This window comes from Artemia sp. Qi Xiang Cuo, chromosome 19 (assembly GCF_049724085.1).
Source record: "Artemia sp. Qi Xiang Cuo chromosome 19, ASM4972408v1, whole genome shotgun sequence".
NCBI classification, from domain to species: Eukaryota; Metazoa; Arthropoda; class Branchiopoda; order Anostraca; family Artemiidae; genus Artemia; species Artemia sp. Qi Xiang Cuo.
The window spans coordinates 45,095,033-45,122,051 of NC_142812.1; the positions used below are offsets into that span (position 1 = coordinate 45,095,033).

Consider the following 27,019-nt stretch of genomic DNA (forward strand, 5'->3'; position numbering starts at 1 on the left):
AAAAACATAAAATATATTTTATTAAATAAAATAGCGTAAAAATTTGCAACAAAAGTAAAGAAAAAATATTTACAATTCCGTTGTTTCAATTGGTTTCCCTTGTAATAGGGGATTATTAATTTTGTCTAATATATTAAAAATATTTTTGTGGTAGTCACTTATTCCTTCAGTTTTACCTTTGGATAAACCATGCACGTTTTCAGATATATGAGTTTCGGCCCTTGAATCCAATGAACTTCCATCGTTAACAATGTTGCTGAAAATAAAAGATTGGATTGATCGTAATAGAAAAACATTCTACAAATCCAAGAGTTAAAGCAACATAGAAATTTTGACAGAGGGGTCAACTTTAAGGGGAGGGACTAGTGCCATCCCCAAACGCAGCTTGGATTTGCTGAACTATATTACTAAATTACTATCTTACTATATTATAATAATTTATATTAATAAACTCCATTTCTCATTATACAAAGAGGTATTACAACGAAGAGTTATTTAAAAACAGCAAAATTTAGACAAAACAAAAAGAATATTTCGGCTCTATGTCTAAGAACTGTCTTTAGCAAAATCAATAACTAAATACAAAGTTGAACTTACAATAAAATCCATAAGAATTAAAACTAAAACCAACAATAAAATGTCTTGACGTTTTTTGACGTTTTTGTAATTGTTACAAAATGATACATGTGGTTATGTTATCTAAATTTATTGTTGAATAATTCTATCTATACATTAGAGTTAAGCATTTTATCTTTTTTTCACAATATAACACTTTTATATATTTTAGATCTTTCACGAAAGTTTTAGTAGTAAATTATTATGATACTAAACTCTGTATAACAACAGAGAAACGGAAAAATTTTTAAATCCAGCAATTAATGTCGTTTCTGAGACCTCTGATTTTTTTAAGCCATTTTCTTTTAATTTCTCTTTGCCAATATTCATAACTTATTTTAAATCCAGATACGTGCCTAATGTCACTGTTGCCGAAAACCAGCTATAAAAATGAATTTAAACAGACTGAAACACAAAATTAAATTTATTTCAGGGAATAAACCCAATTTCCGAATTTGATATTTCATAATAAAATAATTATATCATTGTTGACAATTGCACTTATTTAATTTTCATAGGTAAGTCACTGTGGATTATAAAAGATCTTCATGTGACAACGGTGGAAAAATAGTTTATAAATGCACCACTGTATCATTGATTATTCGTTTCTTTCTTAACTTGGAATGTGTTGTTAAAAATGTGAACATAAAAAACCTGAAATTTAACCTGACTCTGAGAAATAATAACACTACTTGAAATATTACAAATATCGGTCAATAACTTATGATAAATATCGGTAAATAATAACAATAGACTATGGACTATTCCTTCTTTTTGATCAATATCACTCTCATTTTAAATTTTTTTTTTTTTTTTACTGAAAACCAGGCAGGTCTGAACTCATATAAATAGAAAAAGGAATAAAATGTGGCAAAACTTGCTCCTTTTAAATAAATCTTAAAAAAGTTTTTTCTTAGTTTTTAGGCCTGGCATAAGATTTTTGGCGGCTGGCTGTTCAAGCTATATGGCAATGTATTCTTTGATATAACTGCTTTTACTTACCGATTAACAGCTTCCAACCCTCTGGACGGGGGGTTCACTAGATGGCTATACCTACTCGGGGTGTTCATAGTGTCAATAATTGCATTTTCGTCCATTCCATCACCAGCGTCGATTTCGGAGAAACGACTAAAAGGAAATACATGACTAGAGAGATTTTTTTAACGGCAAAATCAACGATGCTTGCTGTGTTATTTATTATACTATGTATCTATTATATTTTTTTTTCTTTTTTTATGGATTTAACCACAGAAAGTATGGCATAACACGTTTTTTCCTAAAAAACTGATGCCCGAGGTTTCATTTTTCTGAAATAGAAAAATTCCGTTTTAAGGTGAATAACAATTGCATAAAACTAGTAACATACCTAGGGGAAGTGATAGGGGTTACAGCCATCCACCCCAGAGGATTCGTGCAGCAAAAAAAGTCTTAAATGCTATATAAAACTTGGTACTCTGTAACCTGCAATAGTATATTTGGGTTTTACCAAAGAAATTCTTAGGAGCTGCAAAATGCTTTCTATAAAAAGTATGGTTTTGTCAAAATTTGTCAATTTTGTCAATGACAAAACAAAATTATATTTAAATAAAAAAGACAAGATTCACTATGGATGAGGCCATTGAAAGGCATCAAGGCCGTATCCAGGCAAGATGGGGGCGTTAAAATGCTTAAGGCCCCCCCCCTCCTGAGTTTTTTGTTCGACTCATAAAAACGTAACAAATACATATATAAATATATATATATATATATATATATATATATATATATATATATATATATATATATATATATATATATATATATATTTATATATATATATATATATATATATATATATATATATATATATATATATATATATATATATATATATATATATATATATATATATATATATATATATATATATATATATATATATATATATATATATATATATATATATATATATATATATATATATATATATATATATATATATATATATATATATATATATATATATATATATATATATATATATATATATATATATATGAACACATTTTTATACATTTTTCAGTCTTTTTTTGTAACCCCTTCCCCCCTCCTCCTGAGCAAAAATCTTAGATACGCCCTTGAAAGGCAACCAAATTAACTTGCAAGACTTGTTTTCTTTTGTAGTAAAATTAATATACGAGAATTAAAACAGAAACTGTAAATAAAAATTAAAGTTCTTTTTATAGAGCAGAAAAGAGTTCAACTTTGTGGCTGAAAATATAGAATTTAGCCTATGTATGCCTGTAATGCGACAAAAAACTAAAACGGACTAAAAACAGATTAAAATATAATTAAAAACGATATTACAAGAGGATAAAATATGATAAAAAATAATAAAATATAATAGAATGTAAAAACAATATAACACAATATAATGTTTAAATATAAAAATGACAAGCAATAAGCAAGTAAGTTCTGTTAAGATGAAACTTAGTTTTTGAAAATGCATGAAAAGGGGAAATTAGTTCAGTAGCATAGTTAACTGGCCTACCATTAAGGTCAATACCATCAACTGGGTGTGGGGAAGGGAGGCAAGCTAATAAATGTGCAGGGGATCGGGTAGCAAACAGAAGAGGATATAAAAATGTCTGCTAATCACGACAGTAAAATTTGCTATCACAATTTCAAGCTTGAAAAAGCCCCCATTGGAAATTTCTACCCATGACCCAACATCAAATAGGGGAGGAAGGGCATTTGCTCTTGTACATCTAGAGTTATTTGCTCCCGCCTAACTTCTGATTTTTATTTTTCTCTGAAATGTCTTGTTTTTTTGGTATTATCATTCACAAAAAAATATATCCCCCCTTTTTTTATTTGAAAAGGACATGCCTCTCCCCCTTCCCCTAAATATTCGTGAATAGATACTACTACCTCCTTGGTTGTAAGCGGACTGTAATATAATCTAAAATTAAACATTATTTTATCGCTATTTACTTTGAAAAACTTACCTAAACATATCGTCATCTTTAAACCAATCATTTTGCTCAGTGTCTGATTGCCAAATTGGATTACTGCCAAGGTCTCTATGACGATTTGTATTTGGTACCGTTAATAAAGTATTTACACGACTTGGATCAGATCCTAAAAAATATTCGCAAATGAAAACAAAAGTTTGGCAGAAGACTTTTCATGCAAATAAATGACCTAACACTGTCATAGATAAAAATCATCAATATTAAGCATTATCAAAGAGAGGAATCTCCTACAAGGTAAAAAGAAGACATTAGACTTTAAAGTACAAGCCGGTGGTGATATACTTCTATAAGCATGCCCCCAGATGATCTTCTTCCCCAGCCCCCCATTGCACTTCCTGGCTGAAGGGCCACGAAACGGAGATCAGCACCACCGGTTTGGACCTTAAGGGTTTTGTGCCGTCCTACTTACTTTTTACTTACTTACTATCTTCGTTTCATGGCCTTTCAGCCAGAAAGGGCAACAGGGAGGGGAGAGGGGTATTTATCTAACAATAAGCTTCTGCAATGTTGTAAAAATGTTGCGTGGGTGCTTTTGCTTTCCAAGAAAAGAAGGTGAAAGGACCAAATGCCCTTTCTCGCATTATTATATGTAGTCCAGCTATTTTAAGCAAAGCTGTAAATAGTCTAGCTATTGTTAAGTCCAGCTGTAAATAGTCGAGCATTTCTTAAGTCCAATTGTAAATAGTCCAGCTATTTTTAGGCTAATTTTTGCTGATTCTTTTTTTTTGTATTTACGTTTAGCATTAGTGGAATGCAGAGTTGCACACAGCCAACATTTTAAAGGAATTTAGAGATTGTCTCGTCATGTCACGGATCGACTAGTTAGACGTCTTCTCTTATCAGTGGATTTTCAGTATTCTGCGGAGACAAGGGTACAAAAGACAGGACTCTCCTCTCTTGTTCTTTATTTTAGTGCCAAATCTCGGCAGCGTAAAGTAATATTGGAACAACATTGCTGTTAAAAAGCGGTAGCTTCAGGCGCAGAGAAAATTTATGCCTTACATAACCGTATTTTACCTACTTAAATCAATCGGCTTCACAGATCAATAGAACCATAATTTTCTTCATGATTTGCTGGATTTGCAAACGATTTTTTTTTTCATGTATTTTAGGGCCTGGAAATAGGCCCCCTCCCCTCAAAACAAACTATAGTCCATATTCTTCACCTATACAAACATTTTACTTAATCTTTCTTTTTCTTAAAAACTATTTTAATAAAAGTCCACCAGTTTTTCACCAAAAACAAGAAGGAATCTAACCTAGCAAAGCGTCAGGTACCATCGTTGTAATTCGCAAAATATATAGATATTCATATTTTCTGTATATATCTGAATCGGACCCGAAAACAAGCCCCTTGGTCCCAGTATTCCCGATATCTCATGTTTTGACAATTTTCTTCCTTTGTATGAATGAATCGACAGATGGCTTCGGTGAAGTAATCTCACAACAAGAAGGATTAAAAAAAAAAACCATAAAAAATAGAGGGGTTTCATAATCATAGACGTCACCTTTTTCGAATAATCTGGTCGAGATGTGGACCAAACCACCTGCCTTGTAATTATACCCCCCCCCCCCCTAATATTAGTCTGAATTACACTCCCCTCTTCTTTAAGTACCAAAAACGTCAAATCGAACATTTTTCACCCCTGACCTCATTTCAGGTCTATTCATATTTGAAAAAAACAACTTTCCAAGATTTTTTTTTGTTGTTTCAAAATTATAGATTTTTTAGGACATTCCCAAATTTTCACCAATGTTACCAATTGAAACGTGAAAATAAATAAGCAAAACTAGTTAGTTAAATTTGGCAACGCTTTTCGTCCATAAGAATGTAAGCACTAATAATTCGTTGATTCTCAAACAGAGTTACGCCTTTAAAGGAAAGCTACACCTTTTTAAGCTGCTGAATGCCACATACGAGTGCCACAGTTTTGGTAATTTCTCACCTGCGTTTCTTTCTTTACTTTTCTCTCTTTTCTGTAGCAACTACTGGTAGCCTGCTACTACCAAGAACCACATAACGTCATATGGAGGTTTTTTGCCTTAAAATGGAATTCCCAATTTTCCGTTTCTTTCTTTTTTATGAAAAATTAGATCCGAAAATGTAGGTTTTTTATAATTTCTAATTTTTCAGTACTTACCATAAGAGGCTGCAGTAGCTGCTCTCAGTTTTCTCATAAGATGATTGCGTTGGAAGAGACATACACCTAAAAGAAGAAGAAGAAGAAGCCCGAAAACTGCTGCCATAGATAAGAAAGCCATTTCTTTATTCTTGCTTTCTTGCAACGCTGTTTCAGCAGCCAAATGATATATTTCAGAAGGCGATGTATCAAGAACGTTATATTCCTAAAGAAATAACTAAATTTACAATCTCTTTAAAAAAAAATTGAGGAGACCGAAATAAAAGTCTCAACAGTAGAAAACTAGCGTATATGACAAGAGCCTTCAATATTTGTATCTACACATTACGATGTGGGTTAATAAAAGGCGTTATGTTACAAGATATTCACTTAATAGGTAAATGTTCATGAAGAAGACCATCTCCCTTTCCATCTGACAAAAAACATAATAGCGTGTGAAAGGTGACTTTCCCGAAGCCAGTGAGTAGAATAAATCTAAGTGAATATTTTGGCTACAGAGCCATCTTAAGCAATGAACAAAAACTAAATTAAAATATAAAAATAGCTCATGATTAAAAAGAAACAATCAAAGCAAAAAAAAAAAACATGCCAAAAGTTATTCAAATTATATGAGTCTCAGCGTTCCCCTACGCACGTTCACTAAAACTAGCTGGATAAAAAATAAAACCAGTCCATATTTAAATGTTTGCTTTTTTCATAGTTTTCCTTTTATGTCTTGGCAATATATGATCAGCCTGATCTGCTATTGATTTCACTTCATATCATTTTTATACTAATTATATTTGTTTCCCCAAAAAGCACTGAGTGGCTAGGAATTCTCCAAAGACGTAACAGCTCAAAATCTGAATAAAAAATTATTCTCATAATTTATGCTTCCCGTATGTTGTTGTAGACGCTTTCCCTAATCTATAAAAAACCCTTTCTATAAAAAATCTACAATCTATAAAAAACCCTTTCTATAAAAAACCCTTTCTATAAAAAATCTATAATCTATAAAAAAAACCTTTCTATAAAAAATATATAATCTATAAAAAACCCTTTCTCTAAAAAATCTATAATCTATAAAAATCCCTTTCTATAAAAAAATCTATAATCTATAAAAAACCCTTTCTATAAAAAATCTATAATCTATAAAACACCCTATCTCGTCCATTAAAAGGTGTTTTATTTTTTTTTTTAAAACTTTTTATACCGTATACCGATTTTTACCCCCCCCCCTTCCCCGAATTTTTGTCTACCCCGTACAAAAGTAAAAAAAAAACACATAGACACTTTTGCGGTTTGTAAATATTCGTTTGACACATAGAATGAGTGGAAATATTTATTCCACTAGAATATAATAAATATTTATTATCCGAAACTTTGGATGGACATTGAGGAGGTACAACTTAACAATACAAAGTGTAAAAAATCATTAATTACAGCAGTACATAACTATGCAAAGTAGGTGCGCACGCACAAATTTATTCGCGGATCAAACATTTTAGAGTGGGAGGGGTAAGTTCGGGAAAAAAAAATGCAAGAAACAGAAAATAATATGGAAGACTAGTTTTTTGACTTGCACGCGCTTTTAACAACTTGCACTCTTTTTTGGCCTTGATTTGCACACTTTTTTTACGTCGGCAGTTGGCAGCCCTGTAATATAATTCCGTGTGTTGTTCTAGACACTTTCCCTAATTTTGGTGGGTTTCATCGACGTTACTTCTTCCACAATCAGAGAGTATATCATATTCTCCCCTTTGACGAGCAGCGGGGGTCTTACATCAAAGGGAATAGACATGTAAGCAGAAATTTTTTTTTGAAGAGGAGGGGGGGGGGATAAAAAAAACCTTTTTGCTGGACAATTTGCATGAAAGTGCCCAGAAATTCAGGAAAGTTTGGGGTTTCAGGGACGAGGAATGCCCAAGCCCCTGTCCCTCTGGGTACGTCCCCGGAAGATTCATTTCGCTTAAGCTACTTTAAAAAAGATTGGACATTTTTATGAAAGAAAAAAAAATTATTTTTTTTCGAAAAAGCTTTTTTTTATGAAAAAAAATATTTTTTTTATTTCGCAGCAATTTTTGGAATTAAAGGGTGATAAACTATATCAGGCGCTATTTATGCCTTGGAAAAAAAAACACAAGAGATTTACATTCGAGAGTTTGTTAAAAACCTGAAAGTTTTTTTTTTAATTATTTGTTTTAATGTTTTTTTCAATTGGTTTGTATTTTCCACAGAAAACTGGAGTTAAATATGTATTCGAAATAGTCGTGTAGGTTTCATTCTTGTCACCAAGTCTAGAATAGTCTAGTCCCTTTAAACATAACTTCTTGTTCTTCTGTACTGGGGAAGGGATAACTAAAAATGTGAAGAAAAATCAGAGGGAATTAGGAGGAAAATGTTTTATTTTCAGTTGGATTAACAAACAAGCGTTTTTTGTACAACAAAGACTTTTTTCTAGGCATCAAGGAAGAGGCACAAAGTATTAATAGCAAAAACCATATTTTTCAACTAGTTCTATGTGTTATATAAGGATAAAAAAAGGATTAAAAATGGTAAAAAATACGATACGATCGACAAAAAGGGATAAACAGGGATGAAACGTATTTGAAAAAAAAAGACTTTTCAGAATTTTCAAAACCAAACAAGGCGCGGGGGAGCGGACTTCAATATTTGGGTCGATAGAATTCTAGTTCTACAGAAAATTTTAAGTTTAGGAATGCCGGTTAATAATTTTTTTTTTCTTGAAAAAACGTTACATAACATCCCCTGGAATATAGCAGCCAAAATTTCGGAAAACTACAGTACGAAAACCGAAATGAGTTACGTTTCCGGTGGACGAAAAATACCAGTTGGTCCTGTAAATACCATATTACCAGCGAGCTTATATTACAAGAGTACATTGCATTTTGCTTTATAAAATACGAGGTTCGGCCTCAGTCAATAAAGAAATGACCGATAAAATCTTTATAAAATAGTATTATCAATTAGTATCATATATTTGACGTGTGGTTAGGATTTTTTTGGGGGGCGACGCAGGGAAAACAGGGTAACTCAGAATACCTTCAAAAAATAGGGTAACTAATCATTTCTCGGAAAAAATACATTATTTAGTATTCACTTAAAATCTTATAGAGCCAAAAATAACGAATGTAAAAAAGATTAAGCACCTCTTAGCAATAATCTGTCCCCTGCCGTTAAAGCGGCGCAATTTTACCTCTAACGCTTTTAAGAAATTAATCTACTATTCAACAATACTTGACAAATTTAGCGCCCAAATTGACATATATCGTACTTTTACTACCGCTGTCGTATACGAACTGTTTAGCCCTGCCTGAAATTGTTACCCTCTTGTCCAAAAGTAAAAAAAAAAATCCAAAAGTTCAAAAATGGTGCGATTATTTACCCAATTTAAGCAAATAATAGCATTACTAGACTACCAACTTCAGAAGTAAATCATTGCAGTAAGTAAATTACAGTAAGTAAATCATTGTCCGACAGCAGGTGAAGTATATGATAAGGATGGGGAACCACCAATGTGAAGGGGTTAGAATAAATCATGAGTGATCTATAGTGTTTTCTAAGAATCCTCATTCAGAATCGCAAAATTATTTTCAGTGTTCTAGCTTGAGGGTAAGTTCTCCGTATTTTAAACCAAATTCAAATTTTGCAGAAAAAATGTTAAGCCAAACTTAAAGAAAAAAAAGCCCTTGAAAGCGATCGTTTGCAGTATACAGAACAGTTTCAAGTCTTTCGTATAGGGCTTAAGTAGTCGTATAGGGCTTAAGTTGGAACCACAGAAAACAGAGAGAGTTGACGTCTAAAAAGTGTTTCGACCAAAAAACTAGGACAGTCATCCCTCTTTCTCTTTGTAGGGAATTTTCAAATTTGAAATTTGTGTTGAATGAGAACTGGACGGAATTCATCATGAAAATACGGCCATGAAATCTCATTCAGATAAATTTGGGCTTTACCATATTATGTAACTAGGAAGAAAGTGACACATCACTGCTCTTTTTAATGCTTTTCCAAAATATTATAATAATCACTTGAGGAGAAAATTACATTTTGAGCCCTTAATAGGGCTCCAAAAGGTAACCTAAGATGAAACTGATTACCTTGTCCATAGTTTTTAGGCTATGATTCAAAATAAAAAAATAATTAAAACTCACAATTCAACTACTAAATCAATTTCTTTAAAATAATTTCTATAAAATTAATAATTTAAAAATAAATAATTTCTTTAAAAATTCCAAACGCATTGATTCCTTCCTAATGCGTACAATCTAATTCAAAACCATTTCCATTTCTAAGCCTTCTTCTGTTTAATTCCCGTCATTTTTGTAGAAAGAAAGCGACCTACGTTTTTTCTTACGTTTTCCGTTCTGTGTTGTTCCGTTCGCTTTGCAGTTCCTTACTGCAAAGGTTTATGTAAACGCACCCCCTTTTCTCGACGGTAGGAAACTTTTGACTTCTAAAAATAATATCGATAAATTCCGGTTTTTTAAAAATAAGATTGTTATAAACCACTGCCTTTGGGATACATTGCTTTTAAGTAATTGATTTGTAAACGTATGGTATGTCTATAGCCACTTTTTAAACCCATTTCTAGTGAAGTTCAATTTTCTGTGTGGTGACAGAAATAAGTTACCCTTTGGCGTCCCATTAAGGGCCAAAATATATTCTAAGACCACACTGGTTATGCATGACATATGACAAAGACCAAAAAATAATAAATGAATAAAAAAATTAGATAGCCAAGAAAAACGAGGGTAATGTCAGACAATGGAAAGGAAAGAAGCAAAAACAAGCAGATATTTCGACAAGGACCTCCGCCAAGCTGTCTTCAGTGCTGAAAAAAAACTAACATTTTCAGGTATATTCGAACAGAGCAGAAGAAAGTGTTTGAACGTTCCTTCTGCTCTGTTCAAATCTACATGAAAAGTTAGTTTTTTTGTCCAGCACTGAAGACGGATTGTCGAAATATCTGCTTATTTTCGCTTCTTTTCGTTCCACTGGCTGGAATCGCTTGTTTATCTCCTCTATCTAAGTTTATTATTCTTTTATTGTTTTTTCGTCTTTGCCATATATTAAAGGCCAAACTAGAATTTGTCCGGGAGTGATTATTATATTTAGGAAGAGAATAAGAAAAGGCATCAAGTAATGTATTCATTTTCTTCCAAGCGGTAAAGCACAAATTCACTTTTACTTTCACCTCACATATTTACTTTCAAAAGCACAATCCCTTTCTTCATCACAAGATAAAACACAAATTTTCTCTGATTCAATGAAAATAGTAAAACTGGATTTACCCCAATACCCGTACTTGATTACCTTGAAAACGCCATCTAGCTTTTCCACATTTGAATCCAGCATTTTTAATACATCCTCTGCTTCTATTACTGAATTATTCTCAGGATAAACAAAGTGTAAATATAAATCTGACTTAGTTTTGTCTATGGCCCCAAGTGAACTTTGATGAACCCGGATTTCGTCAATATTTACAATCAGACTTGTAATATTCTCAAGGTGATCTTTAAATGCATCGATTCTTGAGCGGGAAACTGTAGGTGATTGACGGACAATGAATTTGACCCGCTGATCTCCACGTAGGAGATAGATGAAGACGGAGGCTCGATCAACCAAACCTCCAAAATCTCTGACTAGAACCTGAAAAAATATATATATGCATATCGTCATTCATGAAGGAAACGAGAAACCTGTGAGAGTGCCTTGGAATTTTAACGTTGGTTTAATAACTGTAAAAAGTAATAGTGTCACTAACATCAGTGGCGCCAATAAGGGGGGATGCATTCATTCCCTCCTTCCTACATTTTGAAAAATGCCGTTTTTGGGTGTTTTCACTGAGAAAAATCGTCCCCCCTTTAGTTTTTGAAAAAGATATTTTGCCCCCCCCCCCCCCATTTTCATGAATGGGGGGGGGGGTGTAGTAGTAGTTAGATTGTGTAGCAGTAATCTAACTGAATCTAACTACTGCAAACTGTGTAGCAGTAGTTGGATTCAACTAAAGGTCAAAGTTTATTTGGATTCAGTCTGACAATTATCTGCAAGTAGGTAGATTCTTAGTTGTTACGGATCGATTATTGTGAATAATATATATAGGCCTACTTATAGTACCTTTTTGGTAAAAGTGTTTATTTTATCTTTAGCCCGGCGTGAAGAAGGAGTGCAAAAAGTTGTTCTTTGTATTTTCTTTTTTAGCTTTGCTCTGGAAGGGAGCTCTAGGGGGGGGGGGGGATTATTAGTGAATATATTTTCTGTTCGAAGATACAAACAAGCAGCAACGAGTTCAGAACTGATTATAGCTGTTTTGAAGTGTTCATGAGGCCACTTAGGAAGTCATGAGTAAGAGACTTCTACATATTGCTATGATTATTTTTTTGTTAGTTAGAAATCCCATTTCTGTGAGCTAGGGAAAAATTGGTTACAACAATTAGAACAGTGGAAACGGGCCTTGTATTCATTCACATATATTCCAGTTGTACTTTAGCTCATCACTATCCTTACGTAGCTAGTTTATTGAAAACCAAAAACATTTTTCAGACCATAGTTTTTCAAGACAAATTCTGAACTACCATGCACATTAAGTGTCCATGACTTGTTTTGGTACCAAACAAAGGTTAACCAGCCCAATCTCAAAATTGGACGGAAAGCACGACTTATTGACATTGCTTTACAATAAATTGGAATACTAGGGGTGCTGAGCCCATTGGTTTATTTAAAAATAGAATAAAGCATTTTTTCATTATTATTGATGAAATATAATTCATTATAGTGATAATAGCACGATGCGACAGTGGAAAAGTGTTTTCTTAATAGGTGAATAATTGACGGGAAGTCAGAGCAAGGCAGCTGTCTTTTATCAGGCACTTTTTTATTTTTCCTTAGCATTTGTTGTGAGTGATGTTTATATTTTGGTTGTTTAAAAAAAAAACAAAAAAAAACGATTCAGTTCATTTTCGGTGCGAACCAAACGAAGATCCATCCTGCCTGGTGCCAATAGATGAAAGGATCAACAAATCCCTGCCTGGGATCCCGGCCCCCGCCTTGTGCCAATAGATGACTTTGTCCAACATGAACTGTCAGCGGCAGCCTCTCAGCAACTTAGTCAGTCCTTGTCCCAACGGTATCTGTATCAGTGGAAGTCATCACAAGGATCCAGATCGTTCTTGGATGTCTGCCAGAGATTGTTTCTTTGGCCACCAGGTCCCCATTTCCAGGTTGTAAGAGTTTAAAGCTCCGAGCATCGTCAGACATGGCCCCAGTTGCTCACTCTAGGGTTTGTATTAGGAATTTCAGTTATCGTTTTCATAATTACCATGAGGGGTCTTTTAGGACGCAGTGCCTACATATTTCAGTGTTTTATACGCGAGACTATCAGCTGACACGTAGAATATACCTCATGTAGTGATGGTTCAATACTTCTAAGGAGTGAGTTAGTTTTTATCAGCCCCCCCCCCCCAAAGATTTTTAAAACTGGCTATTTTTTGGTGACTTCTTTGAAAAGTACCCTTTTTTGTATTTCATTGAGAAAAATGAAAAGCATTGTCCCGGTCTAAATTTTGAAAAATACATTTTGCTCGTAAAACGTAAAAACCGAATGCCACTAAAACTTCTTAAGGAACCCAGCAAAAGCTAGATTTACAATGGGCGGCATCTCAGTATCAACTCCGATATTGCATAGTATATTATAGAGACATACTGCAGCGTTTTATGATATGAATATTTTACTAAAATCTTTGACAATCACACAGAAATGATACAAGGTAATCACTTAAAACAGGGTAAATAATTACCTTCTGGACAAACCTAATTATATGCCAGAAAAAAAATAACGAAGTCAAGCGAATGAAACTTTCAGGAAACAGACTCGAACCCTGCAATCTTTGAAAGTCTTTATGTATGCAACGTGAGTCTGCATAAATGTCTATAACATATAGGCTATATACCACTCATACATTTACCACTATATATACCACTATATATATATTGGTTTATTTAAAAATAGATTAAAGCATTTTTTTTTCATTATTATTGACGAAACATAATTCATTATAGTGATAATAGCACGATGTGACAGTGGAATTTTATTTTCTTGATAGGTGAATAATTGACGGGGAGTCAGAGCAAGGCAGCTGTCTTTTATTCGGCGCTTTTTTACCTTTCCTTAGCAATTGTTGTGAGTGATGTTTATATTTTGGTTGTTTAAAAAAAAAAAAAAAACGATTCAGTTCAGTTTCGGTGCGAACCAGACGAAGATCCATCCTGCCTGGTGCCAATAGATGAAAGGATCAACAAATCCCTGCCTGGTATCCAGGGATCCAGGCACCTGCCTTGTGCCAATAGATGACTTTGTCCAACATGAACTGTCAGCGGCAGCCTCTCAGCAACTTAGTCAGTCCTTGTCCCAACGGTATCTGTATCAGTGGAAGTCATCACAAGGATCCAGATCGTTCTTGGATGTCTGCCAGAGATTGTTTATTTGGCCACCAGGTCCCCATTTCCAGGTTGTAAGGGTTTAAAGCTCCGAGCACCGTCAGACATGGCCCCAGTTGCTCACTCTAGGGTTTGTATTAGGAATTTCAGTTGTCGTTTTCATAATTACCATGAGGGGTCTTTTAGGACGCAGTGCCTACATATTTCAGTGTTTTATACGCGAGACTATCAGCTGACACGTAGAATATACCTCATGTAGTGAGGGTTCAATACTTCTAAAGAGTGAGTTAGTTTTTTATCAGCCCCCCCCCCCCAAAGATTTTTAAAACTGGCTATTTTTTGCTGACTTCGTTGAAAAGTACCCTTTTTTGTATTTCATTGAGAAAAATGAAAAGCATTGTCCCGGTCTAAATTTTGAAAAATACATTTTGCTCGTAAAACGTAAAAACCGAATGCCACTAAAACTTCTTAAGGAACTCAGCAAAAGCTAGATTTACAATGGGCGGCATCTCAGTATCAACTCCGATATTGCATAGTATATTATAGAGATATACTGCAGCGTTTTATGATATGAATATTTTACTAAAATCTTTGACAATCACACAGAAATGATACAAGGGAATCACTTAAAACAGGGTAAATAATTACCTTCTGGACAAACCTAATTATATGCCAGAAAAAAAAAATAACAGAGCCAAACGAATGAAACTTTCAGGAAACCGACTCGAACCCTGCAGTCTTTGAAAGTCTTTATGTATGCAACGTGAGTCTGCATAAATGTCTATAACATTCCAAAATTTGTGTAAGCATGCAGTGGCGGGACTGGCCTCTCTTACACCTGGGGCAAAATGCTGATTAGCGCCCCCTCTCTTGTCTAAAAAAAATATGTCAAGTTTTAACAAAATTTTCTTTTATTAACAAAATTTTGCCAACTGTGTCTTCTACTTTATTTCAATAAAAATAAAATTAAAAAAATGATTATGATTATTGATTTGAAATTCAGTGCCCCTAAAATTTCTCTGCCCGGGGTAAGTGTCCCCGTCTCCCCCCCCCCTAAAACCACGTCTGTATACATGCGATATCTTTAGAAACAATACAGACAAAGGCAAAAAAAAGCCAACCTACCTGAAATTCAAAATGCCCCTTCATGACAGGCTGAGGATCAAAATTCAGCCACAACACCCCTGAAGTCTGATTAAGAATAAACGGAGTTACAATATCTTCAGCTCGTATCAGCTCCTCCGCAATTGCATTAACCAATTTAGTAGACTTTTTTTCAAAGGCGTCTAACCCCTCAGAAAATGACTGCTGTATATCACCCGCCAATAGATAAGTTAGCTCATCCTTCATGTCAGCATCCGTAGCTTTCAAGGTCAGAATTTCACTTCCATAAACAGCATTAGTAACAATACCCCCAGTAAAAATCCTTCGAACAAAACGAGGGGCGTTATCATTTTCATCAAGTACTAGTATTTTCACAGTCAGAATTGAGGCTTCATTTATCTGAGAAGGCACTTTACAGCTATCCGAAGCTAATATTCTGAGTTTAAAATGAGCGATAAACTCACGATCCAGGGTTTTAGCGACTTGTAAAGTATGTTGCACTGAATCAAGCCTAAAGTAATTTAATTCATCACCGGATATGATAAAGTAGCAAACACTACTAATACTGCCATCTACATCACGTTCCACTATATTGGGCAACGTGTATATTTCCCGTCCAGGTAGAACGTTTTCTGTAAAGTTATAAACAACAGAGTCAGTTGCAAACCGTGGAATATCATCAAACACACTTTTTACAACGATTTTAAGGTCTAGCTCAGACATAAGGCTGGTCGGTAGCCCGGAATCTCTGGCTTCGATACGAATATCGTAATATTTTTGTCGTTCAGCATCTAAATGACTCACTAAATATAAAACACCAGAAGTTTCGTTAATACTGAATGCTTTCCAATGTCCAACAGGATTCTGCTTCAAACTATATTTTATAGCAGCGTTCATTCCACTGTCATCATCTTTAGCTTCAATTTTTATGATAGGATATCCAACCGTTTCATTTTCAAACATTTTTATAGTTGCATTTGGGCTAGGATAAATAAAATATGGAGCATTGTCATTATAGTCACTAACACAAATACTCAACATGCCTTCATCTTCATTAAACGGTTCTGCCATATCTCTTCCTCGTATTAGTAATGAGTAATTGCCAAATTTACCTTGAAGAGATTTTTTGGTAAATATACGGGCAGCATTATGCGCAACATCTTCAATATCAAACAAACCATCAGCATTTCCAGATGTGATGTCAAAGGACACCTTACCATTTGGTAAGTCGTTGTCGTCTAAATCCCGGGCTGAAACTGGTGCGATTGGCTCACCAATGGTGTGCAGCTCGGAAATAAGGATACACAACTGGGGCAGTACAAGCACCGGTTTTTCATCATTTACATCCAATATTGATACTGTGAACTGGTGAAACGCATGACGACTATTGACATTACCTGAGTAGCGTTGATTATCAACAGCTTCAATAATCAGAGAATAAGAATCTTTTTCTTCTCTGTTGAGATGAGAAGCAACAAACAACTCTCCCGATTGAGGATCAACACCGAACTTCCCATCTGAAGAAGACCTATCTAGCAGAAAAGTCACTTGGCCATAATCACCTGCATCCATGTCAGTTGCATTGAACGTTGCAATTATTGTCCCAAGACTAGCATTCTCCAAAACAGATAATTTACTTGGAGGCTCTATAAACTCTGGATTTCTATCATTTTCATCATATACTTGAACAAACACAGGCACAGTGCTGTTACGTCTCGGTACACCCGAATCTATTGCAGTTATTGTGAAATTGAGCCAAGAAGTTTGTTCCCGATCAATAGAGCCACTGACGGTAATATCACCAGTATTACTATCAACTTTAAGGTAATCAACTACATTTTCAGAAATATTATAGACTATTGTACGATTTTTGTCAATGTCCCGAGCTGCAACGGTGGCAACCAAAGTCCCTGTTATGCTGTTTTCAGGGACAAATGTAATATATTCACTTCTTAAGAACTGGGGGTCATTGTCATTAACATCTTCAACAACTATTGTCATTATATCATTACTAATTTGTCTCCCTCCTTTTGCTGCCAGATCTTCAACAACAAAAGCTAGACGTACAACTTCGAATATTTCACGGTCTAGCATTTTTGATAATTTTAAGACGCCTGTTTTATTATTTAATTCAAACAATTTTTGCACACTAATACCTGGAATTTGGACTGTCAAACCATCTTCATTTCTGATTTCACTGGCAACAGTGTCTATGGTATATTTCAGCAGTGCATTTACATCCAGGTCGGAAGCTTTTATTCTATAAATCTCAGAACCAACAGGAGTATTTTCTAAAATCTGAATTGCTTCAGGGTGAATAATAACAGGTTTTTTATTATTAACATCTTCAATTGACACCACAACGCTCCCTGAGGAACTCCGGGTCTCTTGAACAACACTACCGTCTATAGCTGTAATTTTCAAGTCATATAATTTGTCATGCTCCATTTGATCTGGATCCAGGTTAGCACCTTGTGCAACAAATATAACGCCAGTTGAAGGGTTGATAGTAAACTTGTCTACAAAGTTTTGAAGACGGTAAATGACGACGTTGTTTGGTTCGCACCCATCCTGATCAGTGGCTTTTACCTGAAAAACAAAATTCAATTTGTTAAAAAATGAATATGCAGAAAAATGAAGATAAACTGACTAACTTTTATTCGTTCTAATTCAGTTTTTACATTTTCTAAGACCTTAAGTGTCAATCCTTTGATACACTAGTGGGTTCCAAAGAATGTTTACCTTTTTCCTTAAGTTAAATTTACTTACGTGATGACTATGGTGAAAAAGGGCGCAATGCCTACAGTTAGAATGTTATTTTTACACTACATTTTAAAGATAATTTTGGAACCTCAAGTAGTACTGAATATCAAAAATGATGGAAAATATTTTGCCCCACAGTTTGGAGGAGGCATGAAATTAATTTTTTCCCTTGTTTTGGAGGGAGGGGGTGTAGTGATATAATTGCAACCCCTCAAAACTTCTCGCCCCTCAAAATACACGAACTTCGACTTTGGTTCGATAAGACACGGAATTTTTTTTTCTTTTCTTAAAACTAGTAGCACTAACTTTTTCATTACATACCTCTTATCAAGGCTGTGCAATTAGATTTTACTTACTACTGACCATAACTGACTGCAGCATTTCAAAAGACCTTATTTTACACAACATGAGTATTAGACAGTTTAGAAAACCTAATTTTTAAAATTAATAAAGCAACTTCAAGTGTAAGCTATTTCAAAAGCTTCTCCACTCTTAACTGTCTAAATTCATCAGGTTTTCCTCAAGAATAAAATTGATTGCCAACAACTGTCGAAAAAACTTGCGGCCATTGAATGCTAAGACATTTTATGGTACAGTTTCATTTGGCCTGTAATAGGATGATCTGAGACATATTCGTCATCCTAAAATTTATTAGAAACCAAAAAAAAAAAAAAAAAAAAAAAAAAATAAAGATACGTTTTTCACGAAATTATTAGCATACTAAAATCAGTCAGCAAAAAATTTACATTTGGATTTTCTCTTATGTTTGTTTTATGTCAAACTGGCTTCTAAAAGGGTTATACATCTCTACATGCCAAAAGATATTAGCTTTTTGAGTTAGCCAAAAGCCACTTTCCTAAACTTTTACAAAAATAAGAGAATGTGAAACTTACCTGAATTATTGAGCTTCCTTCTGGTATATCTTCGGCTATTGAAACTGCGTAACCATCTCTTGCAAATACAGGCGAATTATCATTTAAATCTTCTACATAAATCTCAACATCGGCAACGCTGCTTAACTGAGGCTCACCAAGATCATTCGCTCGAACTTGTAGATCTATACGTCTGTAGCAGCTATCATTTTGACCAATATTAATTTTTTCAAAATCTAATGGTTCTCTAAGTGTTAGTTCACCAGAAATTTCATCAATACTAAAATTTTGGCTATATTGGCCGGGCAAAATGTAGAATCGTATTGCAGAATTGGGTGTGTCTAAAATTAAATATTATTTAGTTTTGTTTCTTATGCAAATTAAGCTGGGTTCGATTAGGAATTAATTTTAACTTTAACTCCGAAACCGGCGGCCGGTTTTCACACCGTACGGCAAAAAACTGTTTCATATGGGCAAATATTAGGGTCGACTATGTTTCATTAGGATTGAAAGAGTCTTTTTTCAACTGTCAAAATTTTGCGTAGAAAAAATTTTTGGTTTAAGAAGGGGTAAAAATCAACTTGAGGTATTTATTCGATATGCATTCAGAGGTGTGACTTTAAAAAAAAATTTCTAGGAAAATTTCAGAGAATTTAGAAGGCAGTTAGAAACAGCACCAGGAGAACAATAGCACAAAATATAAGAGCGTTATTGACGAATTGGTTAGCAAACCTGGCTTTGCCTCCTCCTTACATTCACAAATAGCGAAAAGCCAGTGGACCGATATTCGTGAGAAAACAAGAATTGGATAGGCTCAGAAAGCCAATCCAGGCCACAAATCTACCCGACATTTGTTTTTTTTAGAGCCAAATTCAAATTATTAGACTCACGGCTTAAAAAAACATACTTCTCACTGTTTTCTTTTCCTTGTAGATCATTACCTTCATAAGGTGAATAAATTACAAATGGCGTTGTAATTATCAAAAAAAATTAGGGACTATGACCAAAAGCCCCTGCAATGTACATGCCTGATCAAACTTTCGGCAGTTTGAGTCTAAGACCAGTGTCTCATTATCAATGCCTTGCCCAGTGAAGGAACGGAGTCATTTTATGGAGTCTTCTGACTCCATAACATGGCAAACCCTACAAAAAAACTCATATTCCGGGTATATACTAAATTGCATTCTCAAGTAATTTAATAAAAATGCCTAAATTAACATGTTATTCGATTGAAAGCCCTCTAATTCTAGCTTAACCAGATTGTTGGACATAGAAAAGCCTAGCGGCCTTGTCTTGAAACATAAATTTACAATTTTAAAAATCTAACTGGATTCTCAAAAAACCGATCTGCGCAGACCCTCCATAACTTCTGATAAGACACACATAAATTAATTAAATTATTTGTGCATTACCAATGCATTGAAGGCCATGCAGATGATTTTTATCAAGCATTAGAATGTGTAAGAACATGAACGCTTTCCGAGAACACAAATAACCCTCTGCCCTTCATAATGTACTTTAACAGCCTACGGTGGTAGGCAATCATTAAGGACCCCATACACGAATAGACAAATCTGATTTGTATTCTTCATCTTGGTAATAGCTCTGTGTATACATGGTAGTTTTTCTGTTTCCTTTTAAGAGAATTTTTCTAATATTGTGTAAGCGTAGCATTATAAGACACTAAAAAAAGAGCTAAAAAAAAACTAAAAAAGTGCTACCATATTCATCACTGTCAGTAGCTTTCAAGAAAGCAGAAAAGTCAAAACTGTCACTATTCTCCTTCACTCTGAATTGATACAGCTTCTGAGAGAATTCTGGGGCATTATCGTTGTAGTCTAACAGGAAAATGTGAATAGTTGCATAGCCCCTGAAAACAGACATATCATCATCAAACGAATCAATCCCTGAATCAAAATCAAGGACTTATCTAATACTTGTCTGTAAATGAATGATTCTGGCACAAAAGAAAAGTAGGAGATGTTCATCAAATCGTCATAGTTACGAAAACTACTTGAGAATAAAAAGAAAAACCAAACAAATCATCAAATTATGTTAGCCACTATCATTGTACAATCCTGGTTTCAATAAAGTGCAATCTACGTACCTTTCTTTTGTCTATGAAGCCTTTGTTCCAAACCAGCTATTTGCAAATGCTTAGCACGCTAGGCTTGAAATCCTTTGTCCCTGATGACAGGAGTTTGAGCCTTGGTGTCGCCGGTTATTTGGTATGGAACTGGGGTCAATGGTGGCGTGACTGTAAGCTTAGCCAGAATCGACCCAGCTCTAAAATAGGTGCTGGAGAAATTTGGGGAAGGTAAAAGCGAAAGAACAGGATGGCTGCCCCCCTCCCCCCTTTGCAGTTTCTGGCTGAAGGCCAATGAAACAGAGATTACCACCGCCTTGGTTTTTTTTTTTTTTTTTTTTTTTTAATTATATTCTTGTCAGTATTATAACGTTGAAACGCGAAAATAAATAAATCATATAATTAATTTAATGTGAAAACGCTTTCCTTCTGCACAAATGCAAATATTAAAAATTTATTCATTCCCAAATAAAACTACATCTTCATAGGAGAGCTACAGCTTCTTACACTCTTTGGTTCCGTAGGTTTTCAGATTAATTTGGCTGATTTTTCATGTTCACTTTTTAATTTGAAACCCACTACTACCGTAACTAAGAACTGCAAATATACGCTTCTTCATTTGTTCATGTCTCATATGAGCTGGAATTTCTTCATGTAACTACGCTACTTCCTTTAGTCAATAACTATGCTACTTTCATTAAATACTGAATTCTCGATTTTGTCAAACTTTTTAGGACATATATGGTTGTAAAAACTACAACTTAACCAATCCAAACAATATAATGCCTTTTAGCCGCCCTTGATGCTTCAGTGTAAGTCAAAACACCAATATACAAATAGTCAAAATCAATACGAGTCAAAATTGTAATTATTATCATTGTTATTATATAAGTCAAAATTGCGTTTTTCAGTTTTTTCCTCTCTCTTAAAATTTATGAGGGCTAACGCTACGCCTTTTCAGCTACGATTGAAGACATATAAACACAAATTGATGGTAACATAATAATTGGCCTTTATAAACTGTCTTAAAGAGATAGTTTACTCAGTTTTAAGATTGCGAACAAATTCTCGAAAAGAGAAAACTTGCACCCATTTAACTTAAGCTATCACCGCAAAGATTAAATTTTCACTCAGGCAAAACAACACAAAGAAACAAGAAAAAAATTGTAAAATAATTTTTCTTCTTTTTTGTTGGCTTCAAATTTCACACGAAAGACCCAGTCAGATTTTGCATTCTTTTTACTGGCTCGACATCTGACACAGCAAGAATGGTGAAAAAATGGGGTTAATCTGCTTCTTTAGATATTCGGAATAATTTGATGACTACTACAAACAAATAAAAATAAACGAATGGAATTAAAGTATGCTTTTTAACATGGGGACTATAAGACAAAAATCTCTCTCTGTTTTTTTCTTCTTTTTTTTCGTACCTTTTTCCTTCTCCAAGATCATCACGAGCTTCTACAGTGAGAAAAAAATCTGTCTCCGTTTCCCTGTCAAAACTAGCGTTTTGGGCTGTCCGAATTTCACCAGTTATAAAGTCAAGTTGAAACATGTCGCTCATACTGCCATCTAATTTCGTATATCGCACGCCATCTTTGCCGTAAATACCACAATCAAGGTCATGAGCATTAACTGACATGACAAAGGCTCCTCCAGGAAGATCTTCAGGGAAAGCAACCTGACACCAAAAAATAAATAAAATAATATAATATATGTGTTACGGTGAAAGACCGAAATCTAGTGAATGTCCATATTCAACAATATTTCGGACATACACCAAGCGAGTATGTGTTTATACCGACAGTCACAGGTCCACTTTGTGACTCCAAATTGTTTTTAAAATGAAAAAGTATGTCATGCTCATCAACCAGACCTGAAGATGCCACTTTCCGTAAAAGCCACAGAGGTTAGAACCTTACTCCTTTCCTCCATTAACCTCCCCACAACCATTAACCTCCATTAACCTCGCAATAAACTAAAACTGGCGGCATAGAGAGAGGGAAAAAAACAACAACAAAAAAACAACCGATGCTTATTTAGTATGTTGTCACAACATAGATCCAACATGCCTAACATACAAAATTGAACTATCTTTAATGATAAATTATTTTTGTGCCTATTTATTACCTTACACTGTAAAATTCTTTGACATATTTATACAATCACTAATTAAGAAATGAGAGGGCTAATGAAAGCTAATCCACAAGGAATGATTAGTGCCACTTTTTCTTACTACTACTAATACTACTAAAAACTCAGAGCAGCACCAAGCCAACTGAGGCCAACATAGCAACGCACATTCCTCTTCCATCCCAATTTATTCAAAGCCTCTCTCTTTACACCCTCCCAGGAAGCTCCATTACTTCCCTTAAATCTTTCTTTATGACATACTCCCAATCCAACCGCGGGTAACCTGCTTTCCATTTAGCTCTAGACGGTTGGCCGAAAAGGACAATCTTCGGCAATCTGTCATCCTTCATCCGCAGAACGTGCTCAAGCCATGTCAACCTTTCTCACATTATAAAACTAGAAAGCGGGATTGAACCGCACTTTTCGTACATCCTACTAAACAACACAGCATTCGCACGGGGTTCAATTTTATTTCTTTTCTTTTATTAAAATAGTAAAAGGATAAAATAGAGTATAAGTATTGTTTTCAAAAAATAATACAATAATAATTAATAAAGTATTTAAAATTGTTTAAACGCGTAATTTTAAATAAAAGTAAGCAATTCGGTAACAAAGCTAACAATTATACAGAAATATTAACAAACAGAAAGGAATGCTGTCAATTAATTTCTTATTTCAAAACTTTTGGAATTTAAAAAGTTATATCTTTGAGCCAAGGGAAGGGAGAATGCACAAAAAAATAACAAACGGTTAAAAGGGGCCCGAAAAATGGATCCCTGGCTCCACATAACTGGAAATAGATTCATATTTTAAAGAATTTTAGGAGGAAAAGACAGGTTATAATTATGTTCTGTGAAAAGCCAAAAAAGTCAGGCTAGAATTATGTTCTATGAAAACCAAAAAGTCAGGTTAGAATTATATTCTATGAAAAACCAAAAAAGTCAGGTTAGAATTATTTTCTTCTTCGATTTTTTTTACTATATTTTATTAATGAGCCAGAAAAACCATATGTCATGAGCCAAAGTTATATACCCAAACACAAAAATACCCAATACCCTAGATTTATAAATACGGTTTTTTGTGTCTTACTTACAAAAAAAACGAAGAAAATCCTTGCCCTTTCCTGGATTTTCGCCAATTGGCACCCCTGGACGCAATCACTTTTTCAGCAAACAATTTACATTAATCGTTCATAAATTAGACTCAGCACGTTGTTAAAATTCCATGGAAAGTGTTAAATAAAATCAACGATTTTATTACAGGATAATTTCTAACCTGAAAATGAATAATTTAGTTATTCACTTCATTGATTAATTCTATCCACTTTCAATGAAAACAATCCTAGTTCCCCTTTCATACGTGGATAGGTGGGTAGTAAAATGTAAATCATCCCTAAATTTATCACTCCAATATGGGCTGTCACTATGATCTTAGGACGCTTTTAAAAACTTGGATTTTAATTGACCCCGAATGAAGAAAAATAAAAGGGAATGGAGGAACTTAGCAACTTCAGCGAATTATATTACTATTAATATTATTTCCATTTTTATTACTACAATCGCTTTTACATTTATTATTTAGTGGCAGAAAGAACTTTTCGGGCAGGAGGCATAAAAGAGAAAGTCTCTTTACCCCCCCCCCCAAAAAAAAAAAAAAAAAACAGGGCATACTTTACAGACTATGTTCAAACGTCTTCACCTTTTCATGAGGCCTATTGACTCTATGCAATCCGTGAAATAAAAAATAGTCGCATTCCTTCAGATTTTGGACATAAAAACCCAAACTCTCTTGAGAGCATTCTAAAACCTATTGATTTCAGCTGTAGAAGTATTCCAGATAAACACTTGCATCCACTACCTGTTATAACACATCACATGATCGTTTTCAGGTTAGCCATTGACTGGATATTACAGACACTTACGAATTGTATAAAATGAGATACACAACGAATTCAGGCTCAGATTTAAATTTTTGATTCATTTTAATGCCTTTTTTCTGCTTAGTCGCTTTTAAAAAAATGATTATTATGAAAAATATAACAAAATATAATTGAAAAGGATAATTTAAATTTAGTGTAATTGTAAACTCAAGCCCAGGGGTGTAAGTGAAAAAAGAGAGCACAAACCTGGTCATTTGGTCTCTCAAATATTGGCGTGTTATCATTTGCATCCCGTACAAAAACAGTTATTGAAGAAGATGAAGACTTAGGCGATTCTGCAACCAGCTCTTCAGCAACAACTTCAAATTGGAACTCTAAGAGAAAGAAAAAGAATGAGTCACAGAACCAAAATATTTGGAAAACAAGAATGAACACAGTGAGGGTACTGTCCCTCACCTCAGATAACCGGGAATTTGGTATCTGTTGGCATAATTTTGTATATTTTCCGTTAAATTAACTTGTTTTGCTACTTAGATGAATCCCTACCCCCCTTCAGAACCAAAAATTCTAAGCATGTGCATAGGAAGAAGATAGGCCAAATGAGATAGAATAGGATTGGAGATCTCCAAAAACATTATAAATACCAATCAAGGCCCCAGGAATATACAATTCAGGCCCCAGGCCCATGATCCATCCGAAAAACATCAATTCTATAAATTCAAAGCCTATTTGATTCCTTGGAAGGGCCACGTCTAGGCGATGTAATATAGCATTTCGGTTTCAGATCCTGACTATTAAAGAAACTCCTTTAGCGCCTAAACGAAAAATTATTTTTATAGAAAATAGAGAAAGATTTAACAATTCCTTAAAAAATTATTATTACCAATACATGCTGGGAAATTCATTGGAGGGGGGGGGGTCAGGGATTTTTTGGTAGTAAATATTCAGAAAGGTCTAATATAATGAAAAATTCAATGACTTGGGTATTAGACCTTTAAGGATCTTTACAACCAAAACAGTCCTTGAAATTCCGCCCATCTAAAGCATCTTCATACACTTTAAGCTATTTATTAACATTATTAAAATTGAGGACTTAAAGTGCTTAGGGTAAAGTCATCTTTAATAGGGTCAATGACAGGAACCGAACTAGAAATATATTTCTTAAAATTCAGAAAGTCCAGTAATTTTTCAAAGAACGCACAAGCTGATTAACTTTGAGTGAATTGCAATGTTTTTTTTATTTTTTTGCTAGGTTAGAATAACAAGGCATGTTCCAAACAGGAAAGAGGCCAAATCAGAGATTTTTTCAAATTTTCCGGCACTTCTTAGACGGTCAGGGAATCCTTTTTTTTCATAGCCAGGCATGTTCCCAGGGGGAGAAAGACCAAATCAGAATTTTTTTCCTAATTTCTCGGCACTTCTTAGACTTTCAGAGAATCCAATGAATATTTTACTGTGATAAATGGATGTGAAGTGACATTTTTTTTTTGCTTGCTTGCTAGGTCAACATAGCCAGGCATGTTCCGAAGTGGGGAAAGACCAAATCAGATTTTTTTTCCGATTTCTAGGCACTTCTTAGACGGTCAGAGAATCCAATGAATATTTTACTATCATAAATTATGTATATAATGTGCGTTTTTTTTTTTTTTTTTTTTTTTTTTACAGCCTGTCCTCCAAAGCAAGAATAGAGGTAACTAAAGTCTCAGGAGGGATCAAACCTTCTTATCCAGAGAATCAGACCATCGTCGCCCGGCTTATCACGGGTGTTAATAAGTCCAGACTCCAAAGGGGACGGTTTATATCCAAAGGGGAGGGTTTGAAAAACGGAGAAGTCCATTTTAAGCCAATCTTTTTCAACTTTTCCATCAGAAAGGGGAGAGGCTCATTAAGAAGAGTCACTCCCATTCCTCTATTTCCCAACTCCCGGGGGGGGGAGGGCTGCTATAAATTGAACGCATGCAAATAACTACAAAGTA

General features: G+C 34.3%; 1 protein-coding gene across 1 annotated transcript in view; it reads right to left on the reverse strand.

Moving 5' to 3' along the window:
* The window catches only part of Cad88C (cadherin 88C), a 99,310-nt gene continuing 72,291 nt past the window's right edge, over nt 1-27,019 (reverse strand). The window contains exons 7-16 of the mRNA XM_089105430.1: nt 25,290-25,417; nt 22,462-22,712; nt 20,667-20,815; nt 18,967-19,286; nt 15,332-17,899; nt 11,084-11,419; nt 5,771-5,975; nt 3,603-3,735; nt 1,618-1,743; nt 1-256 (exon numbers count right to left, since the gene is read on the reverse strand). Coding sequence (XP_088961556.1) covers nt 70-256; nt 1,618-1,743; nt 3,603-3,735; nt 5,771-5,975; nt 11,084-11,419; nt 15,332-17,899; nt 18,967-19,286; nt 20,667-20,815; nt 22,462-22,712; nt 25,290-25,417 — 4,403 coding nt within the window. The 3' untranslated portion in view covers nt 1-69. The remainder of the gene's footprint in view (nt 257-1,617; nt 1,744-3,602; nt 3,736-5,770; nt 5,976-11,083; nt 11,420-15,331; nt 17,900-18,966; nt 19,287-20,666; nt 20,816-22,461; nt 22,713-25,289; nt 25,418-27,019) is intronic.